This window comes from Chiloscyllium plagiosum, chromosome 21 (genome assembly GCF_004010195.1).
Source record: "Chiloscyllium plagiosum isolate BGI_BamShark_2017 chromosome 21, ASM401019v2, whole genome shotgun sequence".
Lineage (NCBI taxonomy): Eukaryota > Metazoa > Chordata > Chondrichthyes > Orectolobiformes > Hemiscylliidae > Chiloscyllium > Chiloscyllium plagiosum.
Genome location: NC_057730.1, coordinates 46,964,176 through 46,984,968, shown reverse-complemented (window position 1 = coordinate 46,984,968; position 20,793 = coordinate 46,964,176). Strand labels below are relative to the sequence as shown.

The following is a 20,793-nucleotide window of genomic DNA, read 5'->3' as shown; positions in this document are numbered from 1 at the left end:
ATGTAAGTAGATAAGTACATGAACAGGAAGGTTTGGAGGCATATGGCCCAAGCTCAGGCAAGTGGGGACTAATTTAATTTGGGATTATAGTCACCATGGACTGTTAAACCAAATAGTTTGTGTCTGTGCTGTATGACTTGCTGACTTTAAGTAGGAAAGCAAGGTGGAGAGTTACAGAGATGGAAGATTAAACATGGGCATGGCCATCAGTAGTTAAAATGAGGGCTTCTCAAGTCTAAAGTCACATGAGTGCATATTTTGGTATGTAGCAGGATGGATAAGATTAGAGATTGGAAGGGCAAGGCTGGAGAGAGATTTGTTAATGAGTATGGAAATTGGTGTATTGAAGGTTTCCAACACACAGGCACCATAGTGCTGTTCGCTGTTCATTTTTCAGGACTCCAAACTGAAATTGCTTAATTCGTTGATCTTTTCTCTCTCCGAATATGTGCAGATTCTAAGCCAAAGCTTTCCTTTCCTTGATCACTGGATTCCTTTATTTTACCTTCTGAACTTCATATGATTCTTGTTGCACAATGAATCTCGGTGCCTTTAACAATAAAGTTAAAGCGGGCATATGCCAATGAAACAAATTCTGAAGTTTCCCCATTAACTTAATTTCCCATTGATCTAATTACTCTTTTTCTGTAACTTCCATGGAATACTAATAAGGATAAATAGATATGGATTTTTGTTCTTGGGCAAATCAAGGGTGTAATTTTCTTATCTGATGTTGACAAAAGTTGTTGTAAGCCCAACTGCATCCCTCCCTCCCTTGATGTACATGCGCAGCATCAATCAACCTTTAGTAGTATGCTGTTTTGATAGAGTACTACCATTAGATGGTATTTCAGAGGTGTCCATTTGTATAGGCACAAGTTGTGGTCCTGTTCAGGAGAGCCAATGAATCGTTTATTGCAGCTGAGCAGGTTGCTTACTTCCTGAGCATTTCACTGCAACGGTGTTGTGCTACAATATGTAACTATATATTGGGCTTAAAGACATGAGGAAAATATTATCAACAGTGGGCATTGACTTAAACTTTTTGACCCTTGCATCCACTACTCTTGATGGGCCTAATCCAAACTGACAATACTGTCCTGCAGTTGTGTTTTGGCACTCTTAGAAATTTAAAGCAGCCCCCTGGAAGAAAAGGGCAAATGCTTGCATGCAGAAGCATGGGGCAAGACCAGTTAACACCTCACGGTGAAAAGTTTTCAAGAGAATCTATATCCCAGTTTTCCCGTTCCAATCTTTCATTTGTTTCCTGTTTACAAAGAATGAGGAAAGCTTATATATGGTAAGTAAAATGTGGACAACAAAGAATGTCACTGTCATGTACTCAGTTGATTTAAGTAGCTGCTTTTGGATGGTGTTTTGTTTCGCATATTTCATAAAATTGGTGGAGTGAGTGACTGTTTTATCCTTAATTGATCTGCGTTACTGTGTGCTACCTCCGTGAGCTGCTCTGTTTGTTGACAAATTTGGTCCTTCAGTTAAATCAGTCTGTAGCACACGGTTGTCAATAGAAAATATTGTCTGGGGTTGTGGAGAAGCTGTCTCAACTTGCTTTCCAGAACACACTATCGGTATACAGTGATCTAAAAAGCTGAAACTAATACTTTTTATTTTAGAAATGTATATAGGTGTTCATGTCCATTTGTAACTAAAATTGTTTGCTAAAAAGTTCACAACATGCAACAATGGTTGTGTTTTGCTAGTGAAAATATTTTTACCTCTGTCAAATGGTTACAGGATTGACTTGGAATTCTGCCAGCTCTGTGGAAACCACAGATTAGATTTGGGTGCTGTTCAACAAGGTAAGGTGTTAACCTTAAAATTGATTTTAGCTTTAATGTAAATATAAAAAATGTTTTTATTTTAACAGACACCAGCTGGCGGTCAGAGGCGACATTTCGTTTCACTGTGGAACGGTTTAGTAGGCTCAGTGAGTCTGTGCTGAGTCCTCCATGTTTTGTGCGAAACTTGCCATGGAAAATTATGGTGATGCCTCGCTTCCATCCTGATCGGCCTCATCAAAAGAGTGTTGGCTTTTTCCTACAATGCAATGCGGAGTCTGATTCCACGTAAGTAAGAGTTTATATTTTTCTTGAAGATTATGGATTATGATTGCGCATTATTTTGGATAGTTTGATTTGAAAAAGTTGCCTGATTTACAGAAACCTCCAGGCTCCTTTTAATGGGCCTGATTATGGCTTCATTTCAAGTGAATGATACTCTTACATAAAAGATAATGCAAGAAATATGAAATACACTATTGAACACTTTGAGACTTAGTGGTAGATCAAGTAATTAAAACTTAGGTGTATTTCTGCAAAACTAAGCAAATCATTAGAACTTAATTTGATTGGGAGGGATATAGACAGCAAAATATTTGTCCTAGTTGAATGATTCAAATGAAATTAGCAGCAGTTCTGTGCTGAATGAGTGCCAGAGATCCATAGTGGCAACTCTAAACTTAGCCATACACTTGTTAAGCAACTTCTGAATTTCAAGGACTGTAGTCTATTAAGTAAAGGAGTTGAAATTAGATTTTAAACATTAGATCTGCTTTTTAAACAGAGTGCCTTCCTGAGTCACTTCAAAGAGTATTGAGCCAGTTATGTAACTTATGATTGGGCTCGGTATCGGATTAGTTATGTGTGACTCTTGGCGAGAAATAAATCTTGTATTGATGAAAAATTCTTCATATTCCCTGTTGTAGGTCATGGTCCTGTCATGCCCAAGCGGTTTTGAAGATAATCAACTACAAAGATGAAGAAAAGTCATTTAGTAGAAGAATCAGTCACCTTTTCTTTCACAAGGAGAATGACTGGGGTTTCTCTAATTTTATGACTTGGAGTGTAAGTCCCAAAATATAATTGGTTTTGCGATCAAATTTTTTTTGTCGTCGAAGTCAATTTGCAAGTATGCTGTGTTTGTCTCTCTCATATCTCCCCCTCAAGCAATCCTATTTTCTTATAGCAATTTTAAAATACAGATATGGGAAGTAATGTAAGCAAGCTTAGCCTAGTATAACACTACTGCAGAAGCACAGTGTGCCTGCATCAACCCTTAACATCGAATTATCCTTCTTGGAATATTGTCATGCTGCTCTATTTGTTTAGCACCTTCCTGTGTAATTGAGGATCACCTATGTACTGTCCTTTGACAAACGATTCCCAAGATTTCTTTGCTCCCATCACTTTGCTGCTTTTACTAATTTACTTCAAATTTGTCGCCCTGTTCTTGAATACTGAGTGAGAGTATTTCTTCCCAATTTTCTTTGTCCAGACCACTCATGATTTTATATACTTGATTCATATCTCCTCTTTGCCTTCTGCAAGGAAAGCTGAATCTAGCTTCTGTAGTCCATCTTCATATATGAAGCTTCTCATCCTTGAAACCATAATTGTAAATCTCTTAAATCATTGTTGCACTGCCTTCACATCTGTCCTAAGGTATGGCACCCAGAACTGGTGCAGTATTCCAACTGAGGCTGAGCAAGTGATTTGTATAAATTCAACACACCCTCTTTGCTTTTGTGCTATAAATGCTCATATTAATGAAACTTGAAATATTGATTAGATTCCCTAAGGTGTGCGAACAGGCCCTTCGGCCCAAAAAGTCTGCACCGACCCTCCAAAGAGTAATCTACCCAGACCCATTTCTCTCTAACTAATGCATCAAACTCTGGGCAATTTAGCATGGCCAATCCACCTAACCTGCACATCTTTGGGTGGTGGGAGGAAACTGAAGTACCTAGAGGAAATGCACGCAGACACAGGGAGAATGTGCAAACTCTACACTCCAGCTCAAGGCTGGAATCAAACCTGGGTGTCTGGTGTTGTGAGGCAGCCATGCTAACTACTGAGCCAACGTGCTGCCCCACTGTATGTTTAATTAACTGTTCTCTCAACCTGTCCAGCCACCATTAATAACTGATGCACACGTTTACCCAGATGTTGCAGCCCATTTAAAGTTGTATCCTTCATTTTATCTTGTTTTTCTGTTGATCCGACCAAATGAATCATCATCCACGTCCCTGCATTGAACTTCCATCTGTCGCCTTTCAACCCCGTCAACCAATTTGTCCACATGTTAAAGTTCTACACTACATTCCCCTCAGCTTACAATATTTCCAAGTTTCGATTTGTTTACAGATTTGGAAATTGGACACTATACATCAAAGTCTAGATCAATAACTGGTATCAAGAAATGCAAGGTTCCTAGAGCTGATAGCTGGAATACTCCATTACGAGTATTTTGCTAGCTCAATAAACCTTGATTAACCATTTTTTTTTTCCTTTCACTTATCAATTCTGAAACTATTGTTATTACCCCATTTACTCCTGAATGAAAGCTTGTTCACGAGTCTGTTCTGCTGCATTGTCACGTGCATTCTGAAAGTTGATGTACATCACATCGATATCATTGGTCCATGGTTTCTGCCTCCATGTATAAAAATCTCCTTTTTGGCCCACTTTCCTCTTTACCACCCTTATACTGCTTTTATAGGTGAAGGCAACTTTAAGATGCCCTTTTTTGTTTGCCAGTCTCTCTTCATTCTCCCTCTGTTTCTTATATTTGCTTTTCACTACCCTGTGAATCTTCTGTATTCTGCTTGGATTCTAATGTATTTTCAACCTGTTTCGTATGACATTTGAGGACTTGAGGATTTGTATGTCTCCCCTTTCCCTTTTTAGACACATTTTTTGAGCCTAAACCATCTTTTTGTAGATGGCTCAGTATTCAATTACTGGTTTTCTGCCTGCCCCTCATTGCAGTTAGTTCAGCCCAGATCCATTCTGAACCCACTGAAGTTGGTTTTCATTCAGTTTATTATTTTTAATCTGGATTGTTCATTGTCCTTCTCCACAGTCATCCTTAAATGTTACAAAAGTGATCGCTGTCACCCAAATATTCTCCCATTGATCCCTTTCTCCAGCTGGCCACGTCATTGCTAAAAACCAATCCTGCCAGTGCTTTCTAGATCATTAGAGTAGAAACATAACATTCGATACATTTGCCATTTACACTACCATAATCTGAATCTATGTTGAGAGAATTTAAATCTCCTATTGTAAACACTATTATTTTTGCTGCTCTCTAATACCTAATTTCCTTGCAAATTTGTTCCTCTGCATCTCTCGCTAGTTGGTGACTTCTGGAATGCACCTGGCAATGTAATTGCATCTTTTTGGTTTCTTGGTTCAAGCCAGATAAATTCTGTCCATGACTCCTCTGGGGCGTACTCTTTATCCAGCACTGCAGTGGTCAACTGAAGCAATGCAACCATCTATCTCCTCTTGTGTCCGTCCTTAACTTTATGAATTCCTTCTATCCAAGAATGTTTAGCACCAGATCACACCCTCCCTTGAGCCAGTGATCTGCTGTAGCTGCAGCTTCTTACTTAGACTTGGTAATCTGCACCGACAACTCCCCAATCTTTTATTTACCAAATTGTATTCATAGTAATGGTGATTTGATTTTACTCCTTTTTCCTTATTCTGACATCACTTATTAATTTAGTATTCTGTATTCTAGTGCTTTCAATACTTGGAGAATTGGATATTTTTCTTAGTTACCACATCAAAGTTGGTTTAGATTCTCGCTTTATGAGCAGAATACCCCTCAAGGTGCTCAGTCTTTGCTCTGTTCAGGTCCCCTCTCTCTCTCCCCCTCTCTCTCTCTCTCTCTCTCTCTCCCCCTCTCTCCCCCTCTCTCACACACTCTCTCTCTCTCTCTCTCTCTCTCTCTCTCTCTCTCTCTCCCTCTCTCTCTCTCTCTCTCTCTCTCCCTCTCTCTCTCCCTCTCTCTCTCTCTCCCCTCTCTCTCTCTCTCTCCCCCTCTACACTTTAAGCCTTCCTTGCACCGACCTTGAAGCCACACATGAATCTATCTTGTCCTCCAGTTTCTGTTCAGTTGCAAGTGGTACTGGGATCAGTCTGAAGAACACTACTTTTGAGGTTATCCTTGCTAACTTGTGCCTAGCTTCTGAAATTCTGACTGCAAAATGACATCCCCTTTTGCAATCAATGCCATAGTTAAAATGTGGACCGCTGCTGTAAACCAGGATAAGAAAAGAGTAGAATTCAGGAGAATTACCATTGCCAGAGAAATGTTATTAAGTAAATTGTTGGAACTGCAGGCTGATCAGAGTGTAGATCCAAATAGATTTTGAGGAGTAACATAGTTGTTGTATTGGCTTTCACTTTTCCTAAGCTCCCTTGACTTAGGGCAGTCCCATAAGGTTGAAAATTAGCAAATGTTACTACTTTTTTACGAATGGGGTGAGTGGAAAGTAGGATATTAGAGCTTAGCTTAATGTGTCATCAGGTTGATGTGAGGTATTACATTTGTTATGGCAAAGCTGTTGGATGCACTCAAGATGTCAGGAAGAGTCAACATGGCTGTGAGAAAAAGAACTCTTCAATTTATTGCAGTTTGTTGTGATAGTAGAGTGCTGTGGATGAGGTGAATGAGTGGATGTTTTGTACTTGGATTTCCAGAGGCATTTGATGAAGTACTACATCAGTAATTATTGCAGAAAATTGAAGGTCATGATATAGGGGCAGCATGTTGGTATGGTTAGAAGTTTGGCTGGCTAGCGGAAGCGGACCATTCTTGGTATCAGTGCATCTTAGCAGGGTGACAAATGCAATGAGAGATTCTGGGATCGCAACTCTCCGCAGTTTGTCAGTACCTTTTTTAAACTGTCTCCCAATCCAAGCCATGTTTGTCAAACTTTGCTGATGGCAGAAAGATAAGTACGAAGTCAAGTTTGGAATTGTCCATTTTGGCTAGACGAATAAAAATTGACTGAAATGGTGAGAGATTATAGAGACTCGAGATGAAAAGGATCTGAGTATACCAGAGCATGAAATGAAAAGACTGCAGGTATAACAAGTAATGGGGAGAGTTTAATAGTGTCACTTATTGTAAGGGGAGTAAACTGCAAAAGTAGGAAGGTTATGCTTTGATTATGAAGGCTGCTAATGAGACCACATTTCGACACTGTGTATGCTATTAATAATCTTACTTCAGGATGTAAATGCCTAGCAAGCAGTCCAGGAATGGTTACCAAACAAATACTTGCAGTGGATATGTGGTCTCATGAGGATAGAGTCGAAAAGTGTGGTACTGTAAAAGCACAGCAGGTGAGGCAGCATAATTTGCTGTAGCTGCATGTCCCAGGTGAGCCATTACCATTATTCCAAATCTATAAACATGCTATCTATTTAGCTGTCAGTCTCAGTGGTTCACCATGGTGATATAACCTGCTGTTCAACCTCTGAAGCATTGAGCTCATGTTGCTGCAACTGATGACATTTGTTGTACATGTGATTGTCTACTACTGTGGAAGCATGGTGGAGCTGCCGTGGCACAGGATATGCAGAAGCAACGCTATCATTCCTTCATTTATTCATTGACCCACTGTTACTGTGTAAAACTGCAACTGTACTGATACTGAAACACATTAAACCATGATTAAAACTTTGCTAGACTGATGAATACCCAAGTCAGTTTAGTTTGTTAATTGAACCAAGCCTTATTTCAAAAGAAATGCTCACCAACTAGACATTTGCTCTTAATACTTGATTTTATTTTTAATTTGTCATTTGTTGGGTCATAGTCTTCAATCAGCAGTACTCACCAGCCAAACACCTAATGTGCTTTCATGTGATGTTATACCTCTTTATCTTTTACAAGTGCTGGAATAACTAGTTGCAGGTATTAGCTAGACGTGATCTCGTGATTTATGCTTCTGAGTCAATTCTTTGCTTCCTTCGGCGTATAATTTTCTACCCCTCCAGTTCTTGCTCATTTGTGCTGTCTTGTTTCAGCTTACAGATTTCAAGATGTTGAACAGTAAAACTGCACCCTCTATCACTCACTCTCATTTGGCTGAGAAAAACTGAGTGATGCACAATAAATTTGCTCATTTCCCTCAGTCCCTGTGCAAATGTGCATCTGTATGTTTCAATCTTTGCACAGCTCGTGACAATGACATAATCGTACTTAAAGTTAGTCAAACAAAGGTGATACTGCCACCCCCACCCTGAAATTTTTTAACTGCAGCAAATATAGACATAATTGGTACAGTCTTTCTTCATACTCAGTCCTCCCATTCCAGGAATCAGTCTGACAAAGGTTTGTTGCATTCTTCTATAGCTAGAACATCTCTTTGGGTCTAAAGATCAAAACTGCCTATAACACTCCAGGTGTGGTCTCCCAAAGGCCCTGTATAGTTGCATTAAGGTATTCCTATTGCTGTACTTTAATCCACTCTCTAAGAAGGCCAGCATGTAATTTGCCATCACCATCTGCATGTTTAATTTCATCACTGGTGTACCAGGGCACCCGGGTCTCATTGCCTCTCCCCTTGTCCAGTCTTCACCATTCAGATAATCTGCCATCTTGTTTTTGCTTCCAAAGTGGATAACCTCACTTATTGGCATTATACTTCATGTGCAGTTCATTTATGCATTCAGTCAGCTTGTTGAAATCACATTGAAATATCCCTACGTTCTCCTCAGCTCACCCTCTCAACCAAAGTTGCTTTTCTGCAAATTTAGAGATATTACGTCAGATTTCCTCATCTAAATCATTAATGTATATTGTGCATATCTGGGGTCCAAACGCTGAACCTTTCAGTACTCCACTAGTTAATAACAATTAATAATTAATCTCTGCCACTGAGAAAGCAGCTTGTGTTTTCCTATTGTTTCCTGTCTGGCAATGAATTTTCTATCCATGTCAGTACACAATCTCCAGTCTCATGTGCTTCTGTTTTGCATGCTAATACCTTAGGTGGACCTATGTGAAAGACTTGTCTAAGTCCAAAAACCAATCCACTGGCTCCTCTTCCAACTCTACTAATTACATCATCTTGATTCCAGTAGATTTGACAAGTATGGTTTCCCTTTTTGTCAATCCATGTTGATTCTTTTCAGTCCTGTCACTGTTTTCCAATTACTCCACTATTAAGTCTTCATAATGAGCTCAACGATTTTACCTTCCAATATCAGCTGAACTGGTCTAAATTCCCTGTTTTTTTTAAAATAGTGATGTTACATTGGATTGGAAGATGGGATGGCCACCAGAACTGTTCGAGAATCTTGAAAAATGACCATTAATACATTTAATTCTTGGGCCACTTCTTCAGTACTTCACGATTACAGTTTACTGTGCCCTGGGGATTTAGCGGTCTTTAATCTATCAGTTTCTACAACACACTTTCTCAATTGATGATTACCTTCGGTTACTTCCCCTCACACCAGACCCTGTGTTCCCCAGCAATTTTGAGACATTATTTGAGAGAACCAAGCTATTTAATTGCTGTGCCGCCTCTGTTTTCCATTTATAACTTGCCTGATTTTAAATGTAAGGCAAACATTTGTTTTCACTAATCTTTTTCTTTTTGAATATGTATATAGTTTCTATGTTCACTGCAAACTTACCCTGGTACTCTATTTTCTTCCTCTTGAGCAAAGAACAAAAGAATTGATTAAGTCTAAACTGTTTTCAGTCCCTGGGTGTACTGTTTCTTTTGGCCAATTTGTAATTTCTTTCCCTGGATCTCCTACTATAATATCCCTAATTTTCCCTTGTTAGCCATGGTTGGGTGACATTTCCAAGTTTGTGTGCGCACTGGGCAGGAATGAACAATTGTTGTAGCTCGTCCCTACGCTGTTTAAATGTTCACCATTGCCTGTCCCTATCATTCCTTCAAGTGGGTTCCCCAATTTATCTTAGCCAGTTCACAGCTCATATCACTGTAATTTCGTTCATGTGGATTTGGCAGCCTAGCTCTTGCAATTGACTGTCACTGTCCATTTTAATGAAGAATTTGCCAATTTTTTCTCTCTCGCTCTCATATTACACAATGATAAATCTATCTGATCTGTTTTCTCATTGGTTCCACACCATATTGATTCAGAAAGCCATCTTGTTAATGTTCCACAAGTTCCTTTTCTACATTAGTGATTTGATTTGCTAGTCTACATGTAGACTTCAAGTCACTTGCAATTACAACAAAACCTTTATTGCTTGGGTCTCTAATTTTCTGTTTAATATCTTTCCCAGCATTACCAGTGCAGTTGGTGAAATACGTACAACCCCATACGAGGCAGTACTGCCCATTGGTGTTTCTTTGCTCTGCCCTTCTAGATTCCACTTTGAAGCTGCTGGGCTGGTTGTGAATAATAGGCAGCAGAGTGGCTCAGTGTTTGACACTGCTGCCTCTCAGCACCAGGGACCCATGTTCATTTCCAACTTCGGGCGACTCTGTGTAGAGTTTGCATGTTCTCTCCATGTCTGCATGGGTTTCCTCACAGTCCAAAGATGTGCAGGTTAGGTGGATTGGCCATGCTAAATTGCCCGTAATGTCCAGTGGATGGGTAGGCGAGGTGGACTAGCTGTGAGAAATGCAGGGTTGGGTCTGGATGGGATGCTCTTCAGAGTGTTGGTGTGGACTTGTTAGGCTGAATGGCCTATTTCCACGCTTTAGGGATTTTGATATATGGATCAATTTTTTGAATCTAACACAAAGGGCATCAGCTGATATATACTTTTTTTAAAAAATTGTCCCATGGAACAGAGGGTGCATTAAGTTCTATCCTGTATCATAAATGAGACGTTGTTTTGTATTTAACCTGCCTAGACTGTTGCTTGATATTGGATCAGATTAAAATGTTCATGCCAAATGAGTTGACCAGTCTTAAATCTATCACCCCTCAATTTGTAGTTATGCCCTCTCGTACAAGCTGACGTCGTCATCCTAGGAAAAAGTCTTTCTCTGTTTTCCCTATCTAATCCTCTGATCATCTTGTATGTCTCTATCAAAACCGGACTCCAGGCTGAATATTTTCCATCAACCACCACTTGCTGCCTTCTTCCAGAAAGCCAATTTCTAATCCAAACTGCTGAATCACCCTCAATTCCATGCCTCTGCATTTTCTCTATCAGCCTACCATGTGGAACCTTATCAAAGGCTTTACTGAAGTCCAAGTAGACCACGGCAACTGCCCTACCCTCCTCTACATGCTTAGTCACATTCTCAAAAAACCCAATGAGGTTTGAGAGACATGACCTGCCCTTGACAAAACCATGTTGACAAATTATTGGAAGTTTTTTAGAAGCTTCTAGGGTCAACTTGAATATTGGCACCTACAGTACGTTCATTGAATAACTTGTAAAACACTTCAAATCTGTTTAGGAAGCAACAGATGCTGAAAAGGGTTTCATTGAAGATGACAAGGTTACATTTGAAGTCTTCGTTCAGGCTGATGCACCACATGGTGTGGCGTGAGTATAGTATTTAAAATCATAAATTTTGGGGGTGCTTTGGAGGTTGCCTAAGTTTGTACTTATATACAAATAGTTAAGATTCTCCAGTGAGCAAAATATTATGTCATCACTTATTTCAGGCTGTGTAATGGACCTTTTTGTCCATTGTATGGCTGGTGTGATGACCATGAAATCTGCTACCAGTACTTTGCTGCTTACGAAGCATGAGGTATTGAAGAAGATTGCAGAGTGATGAATTGCTGTGAAGCTATTTTCATTTACAAGTATTTGAAGAGAAGCCACAAGTAGAAAAGTTCAATTACATATATATGTTATTGAAAATCTAATTCTAGATGGGATTCCAAGAAGCACACAGGCTATGTAGGTTTGAAGAACCAAGGAGCAACCTGTTACATGAACAGCTTATTGCAGACATTGTTCTTCACAAATCAGCTGCGAAAGGTAATGTAAACATTAGTATTCTGGTCAACCCTGGAAATACATAGTTGCAAGGAAAGAACATAATTGCATGCTATATTCCTGATTTTTGTTCTTGTACGCTGTAGACATAAATGGCATAAATTGAGAAATGAAGATGTCTGAGAACTAGCAACAGAAGCAAGTTTTTTAAGTTGGAAAACTGAAATATCTAGTATTGTTTTGGTTTCTTTTTGCTTCAGCTCTAGTAAATTCTGTTTTATATGTTTGGAAGAGCAACAATGTGATCTACCTTAAATTCTTTGCTGGGGAGAGTAAATTGTTCCGATCTTCTCCTGGTTGTGGTCTTTTCCATTCTGTACATATAGGTGTTGGATGCAGAATGTTTGGCTGTTGGTAATGCCCTGATGAATGTTGCTCAATTTATTACCGTTTCAGGTGTTGGTCCTCCAAATTAAGGTCTCAGGTGAGGAGGGATGAATTGACTCCTGAGTCATTCTGCCCCACCCTTCCCCAATTATTGGTCACAATAAGGTTACTTTGAAAAGGCACCTTTCCATTGTTGGTGCCCTTGTCCGAAACCCAAATGTGAGAGTTTGCAAAATAGGCAATTTAAACAGGCTTTTGCTAAGCTGTCAGCTAGTGAAGAAAGTAAGAAGCCATGGGATACAGGACATTTTGACAAAATGAATTCCACATTAACTTCATGACAGGAGGCTGTGAATAATAGTTGAAGGTTGTTCTTGTCACTGGAAACCTGTCTCCGGTGACACATCGCAGGATTTGGTGGGGAGTTCCCGGCTGTTTGCAGTGTTTGTTAATGATCTCTACGTGATGTAGCACGTTTGAGTAAATTCATAGATGATACAAAAATTGAAAGTTTGGTAAATAACAAAAAGGAAAGCCTTAGACTACAAGATAATAGGCTGGTCAGATGGATAGGACGGTGGCACATTAATGTAATGTGGAAATGTGAAGTGATTACATTCTGGAAAAACGAAAGGTAAAGGAAGTATGTTCTGAATAGTAAGAACCTGGAAGTTTGAGAGATTGGAATGACCTTTGTATGTGTGTCCTCAATCCTTGAAGGCAACACAACAATAGGTGGATATGTTAATAAGGTAATATCTCATATACTTGTACCTCTTATTTGAGACATTGAATACAAGAGCAGAAAGTTAATTTGAAACTGTAGAAAGTGTTGACTGGACCACAGCTGGAGAATTGAGTGCAGTTCTGGTCACCATACTACAGCAAGGATGTGATTGTCCTAGAGTGGGTGAGGAGCAGATTCACCAGATGTTGCCTGGTCAAGAGTGTTTCAGCTATGAAGAGAAACTCGATGACTGGTGTTGGGTTCTGTCGTGTAGACAGGACGAAGGAGAGAAGGACCTGATTTGAGGTGTATAGAATTGAAGGGCAAATAGGAAGAAACTTACCCCTTCATATAGGGGTCACTAACCAGGGAGCATAGGGGTAGGAAGCTTAAAGATGATTTAAAGAAGGTAAGGCCATAAGACATAGGAGCAGAAATTAGGCCAGTCAGCCCATTGTCTGCTCCACCATTCAATCATGGCTGATGAGTTTCTCAACCCTATTCTTCCACTTTGTTACCATAACCCTTGATCCCCTTGACAAGCAAGATCTTTGCACCCAGAGGTTAAAAGATATCTGGAGCTCACTGCCTGAATACACATCGTAAGCTGTATTTAGATGAATTCTCAAATTGTTGTGGCATACATGGCCACAGGCCAAATGCTAGAATGTGTGACTAAAGTAGATAGGTTCTTGATGACCAGCACAGTCTCAGTGAACCAAAGGGCCTCTTTCAGTGTTGTAGAACCCTAATTTGGTCTTAAACACACTTATCCTGACAACCAATGTATCCCATGATGCAGAAAATCAGAAATCTTGCCATCTCGGTCTCTAACATATCGATGACTGAACTTCCGCAGCTTTGTCTGACAACTCCAACGCTTCATTTTCCCCCTCATCAGAGTTATATGTAGCCTGCTGCTTTATTCTGAGACACTTTCCCTAGTTCCGAAGTCACCAATACCTGCATGCACAAGGGCTTGCAGATGCGTCCTTCTCATCTTATCAGAATTTCATATGTCACAACCAGCTCACCTCCCATTTTCCTAATCAGAGTGTAATAGGGCAATTCCTTTCTCTTGGGATTTAGTTTGGTGAAACTTTATTGTGCTTCCTATATGGTATGTGTATATTTCTATGGATAAGGAGATCAAAATACAGACTTAATGCATGTCTTTATGTACATAATTTGAACTCCCTTGTGAATAGTATGCACAGAACTTAAATGCATATGTCTTATGAAATCTTACTTTTTCTCAGTGTTGCAAATGAGAGTTAAGACTTCATGCTTAAATGAGCCATGATATTATAGTTAGCAGTTAGACCCACAATATTCTTGCATGGATTCCAGTTTCACTGTATCTTGGCTCTAATGTTGTTGCTGTTGGGCCAGATTATTGTATGAATATAGGTGGTATGGAGTAGTGGGGAGAAGTTGCTGGTGAAGTATATTTTAAATTTGCATCACCAGAAGCATAATAGGGAAAGGATTGCTTTTGCTGAATTAGAAAATGTGACAAAGGAACTTCTGGCAGTGCAAGTTGTGTATTAACATGCTGAACTTGGAATTGTTTCTGCAACCAAAACTTATGACTATGCCAGGGCTGAATTATTCTTCAATTTTTGCTTTGTCATGCTACTTAGTATAATGTTTATTTTGCTGATTTGTTTTATTTATTATGCATAGGCTGTTTATATGATGCCAACAGAAGGAGATGATTCATCAAAAAGTGTCCCTTTAGCATTGCAAAGGGTGTTCTATGAATTGCAGCACAGCGACAAACCAGTTGGAACTAAGAAACTGACAAAGTCTTTTGGGTAAGTAGTTTTATTTACACACTGACTAAGGTTTCCTTCGTCCATAAATGAAGAGTTTTTTTAAAAGACTGTGTAGTCAGCACTGCCATTTTACACCTCCACGCAAGTTTTAATACTTTGAATGTAGATTGCTGAATGAATTGAAAACAAGATTAGCCTTTTTTTTTTGAGAGGTCTCGGATTGTGCAATGGTATGTCATTCTGTTCCCTAATGTTTTGTAATATGATTAACTCGACCTAATCAACAAATAGTTTAAAAATGTGATCTTGAATGCCTATTTATTCACTTATTTGTGTGGAGATAAGAATGGGGCAAACTTGAGTCAATGGTTTGTTTTCTACTTATAGATTGTACTTCAGTCAGTGAGTGAATGGCTGTATATACTTTCTAATTTGAAAGTCAGATATTGTTTTCTCTTAAAAAAAAATTTAGTTGCTGTGTCCATCCTATGAGAGTAAACTTTGCTTTAACTGGCAATCGCAATAAATGGGCAAAAATTATACACCTGAATTACCAGAAGGTTGCGGTATTATCACAATCTCCACAAAGGTTGAGTAGTCAGCTGAGGGAGCGAGTGGAAAGGTTCTCTGACAAGGCAGATTTGTTATTATTTGTGTTTTATATAAATAAAGTATAACACTGTACATACCCCTTCCATTACATTTTTGTTACTTAATATGTTTTTACATTGTGGTGGACCTCTTGATCAACCAGAATATTCTTGAACCAGTATACTCTTGATCCCATAGGTGCCAGTTGATAAAAAGTTTGCATTTAATTTTTTGCGTAAGTATTATTTATCAAAGAACAAGGCCTGCATAGTACCTGTCAGGCTAGTGTGCACTAATCAGCTTAGTGGGAACATTGACAGTGATGTCATTTTAAAATGCACTACTTTTGTCATTATTGACTGCCACGAAGTGCACATTGTGCCGAATTTGTCTTGTGCTGCTTTAGTTTATTACAAGCTGCCAAACTTTTAAAATTGGTTAGTGTTGTTCAAAAAATTAAAGCGATGTTACCTTTCTCCTTTAGATGGGAAACACTAGATAGTTTTATGCAGCATGATGTTCAGGAACTGTGCAGGGTGGTAAGTAATTTTATGAATTGTTGATTTGCATTTACCTAATAAGCACTATAAAGGTTAACTCGGTGCCGAGTTAAATAATCTATCTCTTTGAAGTGCGAACCTGTATTAAGCTATCCAAACTTAAGTATGGTTTAAACTAATTGTATATAAAGAATTTCTAATTTGACTGAGGAAGGCAGGAATGTTCACTGCTGTAAAGTGTTCGCCAGTTGGCTTTCTATTTTTACTAAAGATGTTGCAGTAACCTTTCTGAAGAATTTTAATTGACATATTTGAAAACTGTTTGGAAGATGGTTCTCCAGCAGAATTCATCTGAGGTTATCATTGGGAATATGCAAACTAATTTTTCAAATTGGTTTTCACAGTTTGTCTTGTCGTCTTAAGTGACTTATAAGGCAGTTTAAATACTTATGAAGAGCCATTTCTTCTAAAAGCTTAATTTATAGTTTTGGAAATTACAACACTTCACAGTATGAATGAAAATTCATTGTCATTCACCCTGTTAACTAGTGACATCCCTTCTGAATCACTATCCTAGTCTTTGCCACATCTTTTAATTTTTGGAGGTCGTGTGAAGTGTAAACATTATTATTTTATTATTATTCCTAAAAAGTTATGGTTCTGTATAATTGGGCTACATAACTTCTAGTGTTGAAAAATGTGGTGCTGGAAAAACACAGGCAGTATCCGAGGAGCAGGAGAATTGACGTTTCGGGCATCAGCCTCATTCCTGAAGAAGGGCTTGTGTGCCAAGCAGGCTGAGATAAAAGGTAGGGGGAAGGGAATTTGGATGGAGGAGGCCAAGGACCTGCATGTCCTTGGCGGAGGGGGAGTTAAAGTATTCAGCCACAGGGCAGTTGGGTTGGTTGGTGCAGGTATCCCAGAGGTGTTCCCTGAAACGGTCCACAAGTAGGCGACCTGTCTCCCCAATGTAGAGGAGACCACATCGGGTGCAGCGGATACAGTAAATGATGTGTGTGGAGGTGCAGGTGAATTTGCGATGGATATCGAAGGATCCATTGGGGCCTTGGAGGGAGGTGTGGGTGCAAGCTTTGCACTTGTGGTTGCAGGGGAAGGTGCTAGGAGTGGAGGTTGGGTTGGTAGGGGCTGTGGACCTGACGAGTGAGTCGCAGAGGGAATGGTTTCCTGAATGCTGATGGGGTGGAGAGGGAAATATATCCCTGGTGGTGGGGTCTGTCTGGAGGTGACGGAAATGATGGAGGATGATACGATGTATCTGGAGGTTGGTGGGGTGGAAGGTGAGGACCAGTGGGGTTCTGTCCTGGTGGCGATTGGAGGGGTGGGGTTTCAGGGCGGAGGTGCGGGAAGTGGAGAGTGTCATCGACCACGTCAGAGGGGAAATTGCGGTCTTTGAAGAAGGAGGCCATTTGAGTTGTTCGGTAGTGGAATTGGTCTTCCTGGGAGCAGATGCGGCGGAGGCGGAGGAATTCGGAATATGGGATGGTGTTTTTACAGGAGGCAGGGTGGGAGGAGATGTAATCTAGGTAGCTGTGGGAGTTGGTCGGTTTGTAGTAAATGTCTGTGGGTCAGTTGCCCAAGATAGAAATGGAGAGGTCTAGGAGAGTCTGAGTCGGTCCAGGTAAATTTGAGGTCAGGGTGGAAAGAGTTAGTAAAGTGGATGAACTGTTCAACCTCATGGGAGCACAAGGTAGTGCCAATACAATCACGGAGGAAAAGGTGGGGTGGTGCCAGTGTAGCTGCGGAAGATGTACTGTTCCACATATCCAACGAAGAGGCAGGCATAGCTGGGGCCCATGCAGGTGCCCATGGCTACTCCTTTAGTTTGGAGTAAGTGGGAGGATTGGAAAGAAAAGTTATTCAGAGTGAGGACTAGTTCAGTCAGTTGAAGGAGGGTGTCAGTGGAAGGGTACTGGTTGGGTCGACGGGTGAGGAAGAAACGGAGGCCTTGGAGGCCTTCGTGATGGGGGATGGAGGTGTACAGGGATTGGATGTCCATGGTGAAGATAAGGTGTTGGGGGTGGAGGGCATGGTGGTGTCCCGAATGTAGGTGGGGAGTTCTTGGACTAAGGGGGACAGGACCGTGTCGAGGTATGCAGAGATGAGTTCGGTGGGACAGGAGCAGGCTGAGACAATGGGTCGGCCGGGCAGTCGGGTTTGTGGATTTTGGATAGGAGGTAGAAACGGGCGGTGCGGGGTTGTGGGACTGAGGTTGGAGGCAGTGGATGGAGGATCCCCTGAGGTGATGAGGTTATGGATGGTCTGGGAGATGATAGTTTGGTGGTGTGAGGTGGGGTCATGGTCAAGGGGGCAGTAGGAGGTGTCCGCGAGTTGGCGTCTAGCTTCAGCAGTGTAAAAATCAGTGCGCCAAACTACCACTGCGCCTCCCTTGTCTGCCGGTTTGATGGTGAGGCTGGGGTTGGAGCGGAGGGCTGCATGTTGAGGGTGAGAGGTTGGAGTGGGTGGGGGGGCTGGACAGGTTGAGACGGTCAATGTCGCAGCAGCAGTTCGATATGAAGAGATTGAGGGCTGGTAAGAGGCCAGCACGGGGTGTCCAGGTGGATGGGGTGTCTTGGAGGTGGGAGAAGGGGTCGTCAAAGGGTGGGCGAGAGTCCTTGAAGTAGGCACGGAGGCGAAGGCGGCGGAAGAAATGCTCAATATCTAGCCGCGTGTCGAACCCCTTGATCTGTCCCCCTTAGTCCAAGAACTCCCCACCTACATAACTTCTAGTAAGTAGCCCAGCTGTGCAGAACTGTAAGTTACAGAAAGGAAATTTGTTCAAACTTTAGAACTGTGAACAGCCATAAAGTTGATTTACTGTTGCTGTTGTAGAAATATTAAAATTTAATGTAAAGTTATTGGAACTTAAGTTTAGAAATAGGTTTGAAATTTTCTGTTTGGCAGCAGGGCTACAAGCCAACAGTGGAAATGCTTGAACCAGGAAGTAAATTGTAGCTGCACCAGTGGCAGCCATTTGTTATTTTCTGAGGACTACTAGTGTCAAAACTAGGTACTACGCCGGTATTGTGGTAGTTGTGGAATTCTCTGGTCTTTTAAAGCCTTTAGATTGTGATACAGGTACACAATCCTATATCCAAAACTCAAAAAGCTCCGAAATCCAAAGGTTTTTTTTCCAAGTTTTTTTTCTGTACAAGCTGACTTAGCGTGCGAACAGAGAACCCAACTCTGCCCATGTCACTCAGATGTGACGTGGCCCAGTATTGGCAGGTGTCAGTTGTGTCTCAGCGCTTGTACTAGTCGTGGGTCTGCTGTTCAGTAAAGTTTTCTTAAATTTCACTGTGAAAATGTCATTTACAGAGGAACCTTGATTGTTGGAACATCATTTGTCTGAAAATTGGATGATCTGAAGGTCCTGTAAAACCGTTGCAGCATAGATGTTACTGACAATGATGCGATGATCGCGTCTTTTGTTTAAACGAGGGTTACCTGGACTGGAGATCATGTGCAAATGTTGCATCAAAGAGGTGTTGGTGACACTGGTGCAACTTGCTAAGTCAGTCAGTTGTAGCAGTGTTAAAATTTTAACACACAAAAAGGACTGACATGCTACAAGATTTAAATGCATGACAAAATCAGTGGTGTCTTCATTCCCTCTGACTTTGTTCTGAGTACAGTACATATCTGTTATGTGATCGAGTTTTTTTGTACGTATTTATCGAGTCTGGAGTGAAAGTAGATAGCAGTGACAATTGAATAGAAAAGCGAGATTTTACAGCGTCTGGATAGCAACTGTGTCCCACAACTTGAAAGCAAGACCGGCAATTGAGAAATTTATCAACCAGAGTGACGTTGCAAGTGCATTAACGAGAAAATTCTTGAAGCCAACAAAAGATGAGCAACTCTACCAGGTTGTATTTTTGTGGTTTTCACAGCATCGTGCAAAGGGCATTCCCATATCTAGCCAGATGATACTACGAAAAGCTGCCAGTTTCCATGAGTGACTCCACATCAGTGATGCCGACCATGGCGTATCATTGGGCTGGTTACAGCGTTTCAAGCATTGTCACAGCATTAGGCAACTTAGCATTCTTGGAAAGCAAAAGTCTTTGGATGACAGCACCGTGGAAGGATACTGACAGAAACTGCAATCCATCATGAAGGAGATTGTTAACCTGAGCACATGTACAATGCTGATGAAAGTGGATTGATTTGGCGTGCACTTGCATCCACCACAGAAATGCAGGTGTCAGAACATAAAGTGCAGAAGGATCGTGTTACGATTTTCCCTTGTGTCAACTCCACCGGCACTCGTAAATTGCAGCTTGTTTGCATTGGGTGTTATGTTAATCCACGTTGTTTCAAGAACTGACAAGAACTTGTTTCCCATAATTTACAAAGCACAAAACAAGGCATGGATGACACGTCCACTTTTTTCATCCTGGTTTGCTGAAGAATGTGTACCTGCCATCAGATTAGATTCAGCAAATAGCAATGTGCCCATCTGCTTGTTGACATCACGGTGGCACACTATGAAAGGCAGTCATTGAGAATCGCCAGATGGAGCTATCAAGTTTGTTTTCACCACCCAACACCACTTCAATGTTACAGCCACTCCATCAGGGAATCATCGAAATAATGAAAAAATACTGCCATAACATGATGTGTACTGTCCTCAGTGAAGGCAATGCAGGCGAGTGCAGGAAATTAATGAAGGCATTCACAGTTAAGGTTGCTTAGTGCATGATTGCTGAATCTTGGGACCGCATCCAGACATCGACAGTTGTAGAGTGTTGGTACAATGGCTTGTGTGTTGGTAGCCATGACAGTGAAGAGGACAGCACCTGTCCAGATCAAAGGCTCACCACTGACATCACTGAGAATTGCAGACACCTGGGATTAGGAGACTCTGTGGAGGCTGAGATCGATGTTAGGTAAACTGTAACAATGATGTTGGAACAGAGACACTCAGTAATGATCTGATAATCAACGTAGTCACCGAAGAACAGTGGCAAAGTTCAGACACCACGGACGGGAAGGAAAATCAGATATTGACACCTCCAGACCTCACTAACGAAGCTATCGACAGTTTGTGACTTTTCATGGAATGGTATGAAGCACA

The 20,793-nt window shown here is 40.8% G+C and overlaps 1 protein-coding gene across 4 annotated transcripts in view; it reads left to right on the top strand.

Annotated features, from left to right (window-relative positions):
* usp7 (ubiquitin specific peptidase 7 (herpes virus-associated)) overlaps nt 1–20,793 on the top strand; it is a 98,510-nt gene that overhangs the window by 36,167 nt on the left and 41,550 nt on the right. For all 4 annotated transcript variants that reach the window (XM_043711996.1, XM_043711994.1, XM_043711995.1 and 1 more), the window contains exons 3-8: nt 1,889–2,087; nt 2,726–2,864; nt 11,222–11,310; nt 11,646–11,754; nt 14,513–14,643; nt 15,680–15,734. In XM_043711996.1, the coding sequence (XP_043567931.1) occupies nt 1,889–2,087; nt 2,726–2,864; nt 11,222–11,310; nt 11,646–11,754; nt 14,513–14,643; nt 15,680–15,734 (722 nt within the window). The remainder of the gene's footprint in view (nt 1–1,888; nt 2,088–2,725; nt 2,865–11,221; nt 11,311–11,645; nt 11,755–14,512; nt 14,644–15,679; nt 15,735–20,793) is intronic.